This window comes from Rhyacophila brunnea, unplaced genomic scaffold (assembly GCF_057557595.1).
Source record: "Rhyacophila brunnea isolate RB1 unplaced genomic scaffold, BYU_Rbru_1.0 scaffold_20, whole genome shotgun sequence".
Lineage (NCBI taxonomy): Eukaryota > Metazoa > Arthropoda > Insecta > Trichoptera > Rhyacophilidae > Rhyacophila > Rhyacophila brunnea.
Genome location: NW_028232860.1, coordinates 6,939,726 through 6,949,469, shown reverse-complemented (window position 1 = coordinate 6,949,469; position 9,744 = coordinate 6,939,726). Strand labels below are relative to the sequence as shown.

At 35.1% G+C, this 9,744-nt stretch overlaps 1 protein-coding gene across 1 annotated transcript; it reads left to right on the top strand.

Moving 5' to 3' along the window:
- Nucleotides 1–2,220: 2,220 nt before the first annotated feature.
- On the top strand, nucleotides 2,221–9,382 carry sro (SDR family oxidoreductase shroud). The gene is made up of 4 exons (XM_085948534.1): nucleotides 2,221–2,418; nucleotides 4,921–5,266; nucleotides 7,404–7,724; nucleotides 8,999–9,382. Exons 2-4 carry the CDS (start codon nucleotides 4,954–4,956, stop codon nucleotides 9,379–9,381), a joined length of 1,017 nt encoding a protein of 338 aa, XP_085804660.1. The 5' UTR covers nucleotides 2,221–2,418; nucleotides 4,921–4,953; the 3' UTR covers nucleotide 9,382.
- Nucleotides 9,383–9,744: the final 362 nt, after the last annotated feature.

Below are 9,744 nucleotides of genomic sequence, written 5' to 3'. Positions count from 1 at the left end.
ATTTGAAACTGAGATTTAACAACAAAAAATATTTTTACAAAGTTAAAGAAAAACTATGATAAGTTTACATTCATTTTATTCGAAATGTAAAATAAACAAAAGAAGAATAAAATATTTAAATATGGACCGTATTGAAACGTTCTATGTAGAGAGGTATGTAGGGGCACATATTTCGATGTGACAAAAATGATAGAGTTAGACCCTTTAGAATGTCGTTAGGCTATTCATAATATTGATTCTAATGAAGTTTTTTTTTCATTTATATTTAAAATTACAACAAATTTAATAAAAAATGCATAGATAAATTAATAGTAAATGACACACAATCTGTCAATTGAGAGTTTCTGTAGATGGCGTTCACGAAAATTAAATCTTTTAATAATTCAATCACTCAATACAAACACCTTTATGTGACGATTTGGAAATACTCGAAGGTATGGGATATTTATTATTGTTTAAATCGTTCGTGTCATCTGAAAATGACACCGGTAACGAAAGGGTTATCTTCGAATTGATTTTATTTATACCATAGATAGACACACAAATTAATACGGACAGGTATATTTTTCAAATAATGTTACAATCTCTTTGCTCATGAATCTTCCCTCAAGTTGGCCACACTGCATTTTAAAATATGCTGATTCGATCTGTTCCAACCGCCCAACATTTTTTAATGAATACGCAAATCATTTTATTTTTATTTTATTCCTTACAACAGCGCTCCGCAACCGGTGCGCCGCGAGACGATGCTAGGTGTGCCGCGGTGCATTGCTTTCAAAAAAAGCACAAATAATTTTGAATTTCATACAATACTTACTGAGTGCATGGCTAGTAATATATTTGAGCACCTGCATGAACTTAATAAAAAAAACAATGCAAGGTCAGAATGAAAATATATTGACGTGCTCTGATAAATAAGAAGGAGTTAAGATAAGTATCTCTATAAATGTACCAAAGGACCTACCAGACCACCGTTGAAAACAAGCAATTAATTTTGGATCCGTCTCAATAACATTTAACTTCGCTGCAAAAGGAATTTCATCATTACTTTCATACAATCAATACGACTGGATTCGCAACGCTTTCGCAACCAATGCCCAAAATTCTATAGAAGCGCTTTCCTTATAGATTCGAGAGGAATTTGTTGAGTTGAGAAACAACGGGACGCTAAAACTGAACTTCGCCGATGTTCCATTGGCTATTTTGTGGTTTTCAGTTAATAAAAAATATCATCGTATTTCTAAAAAGGCTATCGCAGTTCAGCTCCCATTTTCTACATCTAGGTTTTTCAACATAAGTTATAATTAAAAATAATAAACAGTCTTGCTTGAAGGGTCTTTACCTAGAACTTTGGTTGCTCTTTCAAATATCAAGTCATACTATACTTATAAAACTTTTACGTTCATTGAAACAATTACATTAATTAGTTATTATATTGATAATTTGTCCAACGATTGTCAAATCTATAATCGTTAGACAAATTTAGTCATACAGTGGTATCCGAGAGGTACAATACATCCGCAAGATAAACTTAGAGGCCGCTGGATCGATGAAATGATAAAGTTCTGCGGAAGTACGTGGCAACGCGACGCACAAGACCGAGAGAAGTGGAATCAGCTTGGGGAGGCCTTCATCCAGCAGTGAATAGATTCAGACTGATGATGATGATATTGATAATACAAATACATGGAAATAATATATACATTTGGTTCTTAGTCGTGTGTTATGTATATTTAATTATTTATCAAATAGAAAAACATAAAGTAATATAATTATGATCCATGGCCCCCACAAAGCGGGGGGCTTACAGGGTTCTAGCCTGGGACCCCGGCGTGGCAGGTCTACCAGATAAGTGAGATAAACACAAATTACAAAAAATTTGCTCTACTTAACAGTAAAAAAAGTTTCCCGCGGCGCTAACATACAATCAATACCATTAATTTTACCTCGAACATCATTTGAAAAACGCTATTTTGGAGTACCACACTGTCGTTAACCTTAGCGATAGGTAGGGGGGCGCCGAAGATCCTGGCCTGGGGTCCCCTTTCAAGATGTTGGGTCCATGTTTTGGTGTATAAATTGTTTTACGTGTGGTGTGCCGCGGAATTCTGGAAAGACCTTTAGTGTGCCGTGAGTGGGAAAAGGTTACGGAGCACTGACTTACAACACGCTGTTATCTTATGCATTTTGTTAGTTGAGTTTTTTCGCTTATGGAAGTTAGTTGTCAGCACATTCTGCTCTGAAACCACAATAATTTATAATTCATTATTACAATATAATAAATATTCTGGGCAGACTATTAATTATTTGTCTGTTTAATATAAAGGCAGTGTTAATAGTTGATGATGTAAATGCTTTAAAAGTGATAAATTGAGTATTAATTTAAAGTGAATCTACTATTATTATTTTATTACATAGGTAAGTGCATTATAACAAAATTCTATAATCTAAATGTCATGTCCAAGTCGTTGATATTAAGTTGTTTATTTAACAAAGCGATTTAAATTGACATTAACATCACATTTGAATGGTCAAAGACATAGCTTATAATCAGTATCTTTAAATGTGTAAATCTTGTCCATTTTTTGAATAATAAAATGCCTAATTCTTGTCAAATTTGGGATCACAGAGATTATCAATATATTTTTTTATTGTAAATATTTCACTATAATAATCTCGACATAAATTTTACTAATGGTTTTATAAATGCTTTTAAAAATTAATAAATATAAAAAAATCTTAACACCACTTCACATGGACGTACTGAAATATGACTATATTATAAAACATTAGAGTGAGAGGTTTAAAATAATACTATTTTATGTAATAAAAATACTTTATGCAGTCATCAAATGTTTAAAATAAATATAAAGGATAATAAGGCTTCAAAATTATGAAAATAAATTATCTACAACATTTAAGGAATGTCCAGGATCATGCTTTGAAAATAGCATAAAAGCTCCATTTTGACGTACGCTGAGCATGTCCCCCTTAATTATCAAATGTCATAATATAATACTTTCTAATTCTCTATATATATATTATAATTCCAATTTTAAGGCTCTAGCCTGGGGGTACGGGCTTAGAAGGGCCCCGGCATGGCAGGTCGACCAGTTAAGTGAGATAAACACACACCAAACATTTGCTCTAATAGTAAAAAAAAATCGCATATTTGACCAGTATAATTTTATTTTATCATTACTTTTAGTGTGTTTCCTGACTAATAAAAATTTATCCAACATTACATGGCGAAGGATCGCATGTTACTTGGCTATCACAAAAGGAGGTCGCGATCAGTGCCTCATAATATGATGCTGAGTGCTCACAGTTCTAGCGGATTTATTTAAAAATACCCAAACTCGCTAAAAATACACGACATAGCCTATATTGTACACGGAACCCTGAAGTTCCGCGGAATACCATTTGGGAAACATTACAACATTACACTGCCCTTAACCTTAGCGATAGGTTGGGGGTCCGCTAAACACCGTGACCTGGGGGGGCGCTTCAGGATGTGGGGGCCATGTAAATAGGACTTACAGGCTGCCTTTATTTTTATCGTATGTAGGTAGAATTGCTACTTAATAACTCTGCACTCCGGCTCTAGAATTAGAATTATGTAATATCTATATTCAAAAAAAAAACATTTAGGTATTGTTTATAAATTTATTTCTACGTATCAGCAATTTGTCATAGTAATCATTGTTCACAATATCAATGCATTACAAAACCTAATCACCATAAAAAAAAACTGATTAATATTGGTCCCATTAAGTAGGTCATTATAATAATTTTAGGTTTATATTCAACTCAATCCTGTACGGTTTTATGACCAATTGCTTATCAAGAAACAATAAGAAGAAAAAAATTCAAATTTCCCTACATAACGATAATATTAGGCTTATTTTTTCGTTAGGTTAGGTTAGGTTGGTGTTGTTTTCACTGGTATATTATTTTATGCAAGTCTACATATAAATAACACAAAATTATAGGATTATCGGAAAACATTACAACAATCGCAACTTTTGACTTTTTTATTCGTTCGTTGATCAGTAGCAGAACATAGACAAATCGGACGATTTATTGTCCTCGGACTTTTGGGTCGCCAATGGAGCGCCGGCTTTATATTTTATTATAAAAGTTCAAGAAACGACAATGATGTTTTTTACATATTCCGACATCTTTATTATCTGTGGATATTGTATGATATTACTAATTGGTGGTTAAGCGATAGATAAAGGAAGGAAAATTAATACCTGCAATTTTTGACAGAATATTTCATAAAAAAACAGTATTTTTTCTTCGCTGAAAAGCATTTTCTGCCCAAATCTTTAGTATTAGTGCTTATCAGATAATATGTAAAGAATGTTATTGTACTTGTCATTTCAAAGTAGGAATAAACAGAAAAACTATTACACTTTAATATAAAATTAGTCACAGACATTTATAAATTCCATTTTATCAAACCACATTGACGTTAGTACGTCTTATTATTTTAAATACTTAAAGAATTTCTTTACTATAGTTTTATTTTACAAAAATGAAAAATAAGATAAATATACTATATAGATTTTTTTTTAGATTCCAATTGCGGTTGGAATCATTTTCCATTTCAAATTTTCTTTTTGGTTTTGCGAGTAACATTTTCTCGAATTCTCAAGAATCTCATAAGTAGATGATTTATCGAGAAATAAGAATTTCTCGAAATTTCGCAAAATTCATATCTCGGGATTCGAGATTGACCTTTTCTGATTATTTCTCCATGGCGAGGTTTCTCGATCACAGCCTCTAGTCAAGATGTTGAAGTGTACGAGTATTAGAACCCGTTCAGACCCGAAAAGGACGATTAGATATAGCTCGACACAGTTAATTAAATTAAGTAAGCTCCCTCATTATGTTCTCATCAATATTTATTTATAGGTCACCAGATACTTTGACAATCGTATTCACAACATGTGGGAGCAAATACTATCTTTGATTGGTCTCCGAAACCTTCGCCGTCTAACTCCATCGAAGAAACTCGTAGTGGTCATAACAGGATGCGACAGTGGACTCGGTTTCCGCGTCGCAAGAGCTGCCCACGATGCCGGATTTACAGTAATCGCAGGAATGCTGACAGGAACTGGTGGTGAGCCGGCAAACAGACTCCGGGAGCTCTGTCCATCTTCAAAGTTAATGTTTATGCCATTGGACGTGACGAAGGATTCCAGCGTTGTAGATGTAATGAGCTACGTCGAGGAAATGATTCGAAATGATCATAAATATGGTGCGTTGTTTATAAAATACTTATTTTTACTTCTTTCTACTAATTCCCCAATTATTATTATTGAAAAACTAACATACCAAACCTAACTCTCAAATTATTATTGAAGTCTGAAAATATTCTTCATATCTAGGTACCCCTTTTTGACTATGTGAATCAAAATTATTACAAAGGCGCTGAAAAAAACTGTCTCAACATTATTTATAGACGAATTTGTGTTATGAACGGATAGTATTACGTTTGTTGTTGATGGAATTTTAAGTACTTCAAATAAAACGTCGATTGGTAGCTTAAAGACCAGAGCACTCGATAGGTACTAATTAATAAGTAAACTAACATTTTAACACTCCCGTTACGTTAATATCACTTTAGGTTACTTAGCCCATTAAACTGCAAATATTTCAGTTAATATGCACTTCACTTTTGACTATTCCTAGAATCATCAATATTACCTGTCATACAATTATTGTAAATCCATATTGCAAAGAGCGTCACATTCCATTGCAAACAGAAGAGATAGATCTAGCCGGCTCTCACATCAAAACTCGTCCGCCTGCAACGTGTCGAATACGTCGGTGTGGCGTCATCGTTATTCACAAAACACATGCTGCCAAAGATTGGTCAAATGCGACTTATAGTTTGAAAAAAACATTTGTTGTTGTAATCGACAAGTTGCATGCTTCTAGGGCTGCAAGTCGAAGACGCCAGGACGCATCGAACACCTACGAATTGGTTATTCCTATACCGGCTCGCCGATCGCCGCATCCAAATATATATTTACGTTTCGAAGGTTGGGTGCGACTGTCGCTAGGTAGATGTGCGCGGTCTTCATATGCCACACCGGATTGAGGTTCTTGGAAGGTTTGATTTATGGCTGTGCGGCAGACGAGGCGAGTTTAGATGTGAGCGCCGGCTGAAAGTATATGCAACAAAGGGAGACATACTCAATTGTAAGAAAGATATATATAAGTATGGGGTGAGATCACAGACCAGATAATAAATAGAATACCGATAGGCTATATTCAATATGCCGCATCTTGATGCAGGGTTTTGAATGTGTGAGTGTCCTACGAAAATGAAGCACGCATTATGGACGTGCAATAGTGTGTGTAATACACCAACATTAAATGAGCGTAAATGCATAAACCGAGAGCAGTTTTCAGTATTCGACGTAAAACGTATTCTTGACACGTGTGTAAGTTTAAACTGGATTCTTCCGTTCTCGAGTCGGTTACCTGCTATCGCCTTACCCGTTATGTATTTCAGTTCCCATTATTTCTGAAATCCCTGGGTGACAACTATATAGTATTATAACTTGTCGGTTGTAAAAAATTATAGAAATACTCGTATGATTGATTTTAATTAAGTTTCGATGCCCTTTTCATCATTTTACAGATAATTATGAAGATGAAACCTTATTGGGCTTATATATGTTGCCAAAATAGGCATTTCTCTTTTACCTATTGTAATATTTTCTACCTCGTACGGTAGCCCAAGGTGACATGACCGGAATGGACGTAATTTATTAGCATCGTAAAGCAGTGGCGAAGGATGGAGGTAGGCTGTTAAGATCCACCATAAAAAGTGCACACCAAACTTTGTCAGTCATACGTACTTGTTTTCAATGAAATAAGACTACACTATACAGATGGTGTTGGTTAGTTTTTAAAATTCAATTAAGCCCTGCGAAAACCATGCCATAATAGAGAATAGTCAAAAAATACTATGTCTATCCACAAAATATCTAAAGTATGCAATTATAAATCGTAGATAACTTTGAATATAATATAACAGAGTATAATGAATTTAAAATGTACCAACAATATGACGTGTAATAATAATATGTATTCGAAAACAAATAAGTATGAATGTAAAGTGTGCACCATTTTGTCGTATCGCCTAAAATATACCAAAACTATTATGTTTGGTTAGGAAGGGTTTAATTGATTTTTAAAAACTCACCAATACCATCTGTAAATCGTAGTCTTAGTTCAATAAAAACAAATACGTATGACTAACAAAGTTTAATGCGCACTATTAAAGGCGGATCTTAACAGTCTACTTCCACCCTTCGCTACTGTCATAAAGGGAAGATTAATAGCTTGTGTTTTTTAAACATATTATTTTGTCTTATGCGTAGCCTTGCATGCCATCGTGAACAACGCAGGCGTGATGACTTTCGGAGAGTTCGAATGGCAGACTCCTGAAATCATCGAGCATCAGGTGCAGGTCAATCTCTTCGGACAGTGGCGAGTTGCAAGAGTTGCCCTTCCACTGCTAAGAGAAAGTAGCACCAAAGGGAACACGCCCAGAATAATATCTTGCGGGAGCCACTGCAGCATTCAGCCTCTGCCAGGGTTGGCTCCTTACGCAGCTACCAAATCTGCGGCCCGAGCTTGGTGCGAGGCGCTTCGAATAGAGCTCAAGCCTCATGGAATACACGTTGTCAATTTTATACCAGGTAAGTTCAAAGTCAAATAGTGACGTCCCGTGTGATTGGGCAGGTCATGCGTTGCTTAAGAGCGGCAGATGAAGTAATGAATACAATCACTACAGCATTTGAAAGCTGTGGCGGTTTTCCACGAAGCGGACGATGCGTTTGTTTCGTTATAAAGTACCGAAATCTTAATTTAAAAAAATCTCAAGGCATGTACCTAATATCCAAACTTGTCAGACCTCCACGTACCTAAAACCACCACAGTTTGAGAGTAGGTTTCTTAAAAATGCTCTAATTATCCGTAGAATTCAAATAATTTTGTTTCATTTGTCTGTTTAATTTAACAAAATATGTAGGTAATTAGGTTAATTTACACCCACGATGGTCGCGCAGCTTAAGCGTTGGCCTATAACGTCGTGGTTCCCAGGTTCAAATCCTGGGTCTGGCAAGTACACATGTTGTTTTTCAATTTATCTGTGAGTCAGAGTATGGACCTAATAGGTTGAGCAAGTGGCTAACGTCCGTTTCTCGTAAAAACTAAATCTGTTAATACAAAACCTCCACTCTATGGAGGCCCATATGAACCCATTTGGATCGGACATGGACTAAGGTATGCACCTAACAAATTTACATACTATTTCAGACTAAAAATGAATGGGACGGCATTTTAAGCCCGCCTAAGGGCTACTTTGATTTAATAAAAACAAAAACCGATTGCCAAAGTAGCTTGATTTAGATATTTAGAAGAACGCTGATTTGTCGCAATTAGTACGTCACCTTGTAGCATAGAGGTAAATTCGACGGACATAGCGTAAACCCAGGAGATGCAGAGTTTGATTCCCTGCCGGGGTGGATTCCTTTTTTCAAAAAGATTTTTTTCTATTGGTTGTAATATATTTTCTCAGAAAGTGTTTTTCAAAATTATGTATGTTCAATAATCAGAATGGTACATTCTTAAATCTTGTGAATTATTCGTTGAATAAAAGAAATAAGTAGTTAATTATAGATTTAGTTTTTACGAGAAATTGATGTCAGCCACTTGCTCAACCTATTAGGTCCATACTCCGACTCATACACATATTGAAAAACAATATATGTACTGGCCAGACCCAGGATTCTAACCTTGGACCCACGACGCTATAGGCTGACGCTTAAACCGCGCGGCCATCGTGGGTAGGTATATAACATAGCGCATGAATTAATCCAGTATTTTTGATCGCCTGGTGGTCCTTTTCCCCGCCTTCGACCCGTTTTACTTTTAAATGCCAAATATAAAAATATGTTTGCATCTTCCATAGGTTCAATGGTGATGAATACTAACATACTTAGTCGGCAAAGTGACCAAGCGAAAGAAATGAAAAAATCCTTCACGAAAGAACGGTCAGAATATTACGGTGATCATTTTGACAGATACATGGGTTACTTAAGCAACATCGCTGGCCAGAGACCACCAGACCTTCTCGATGATTCGGTGCTCATCGGGAAAATGATGGACGCTCTACTCCAAGAGTCACCAGCTGCGGAGTATAAACACCAACCCTGGCGATATGCGTTCTACCATTTTCTCTTTGGACTGACGCCAGTGTCGATGCGTCAATGGTTAGTGGAAAGATTCATGACGATGCCAAAATATCGACCAATTAACACCAATGCTGAATCGCGGATTTCGCTGAAATCGTAAAATATTGTATTATGATCCGACATGACGTTATTGTGCTACATTATTTATGTGAAATATAATGTAATATAATATATAGTATGTGAAATTCTAAGGGCATCTAGTGACGGTATTTTAACGTAGGTAAACGTTCAATAATTAATTTTAAAAATATATTTTTTAATTGCCATTCGTTGATGACTTCCATGCTATTATTACGTATATTTTTTATGATTATTGTTATTATTAAAATGATTCAAGAATAATAATATTTTATCCTATTTTGTATTCAATTTTGAAAAAAACATCGGTTTTTCTACAAAATAAACTGTGAAATACCTACATAATATTTTGTTATGTCCACAATTGAGTACCTACAAAATATTT

Bases quoted from the DNA above. Each gene is read 5' to 3' on its own strand.
- sro (XM_085948534.1), top strand. From the start codon at position 4,954: ATGTGGGAGCAAATACTATCTTTGATTGGTCTCCGAAACCTTCGCCGT. The intron at 5,267-7,403 runs GTGCGTTGTTTA...TCTTATGCGTAG, and splicing joins TCGAAATGATCATAAATATG to CCTTGCATGCCATCGTGAAC. The intron at 7,725-8,998 runs GTAAGTTCAAAG...CATCTTCCATAG, and splicing joins CGTTGTCAATTTTATACCAG to GTTCAATGGTGATGAATACT.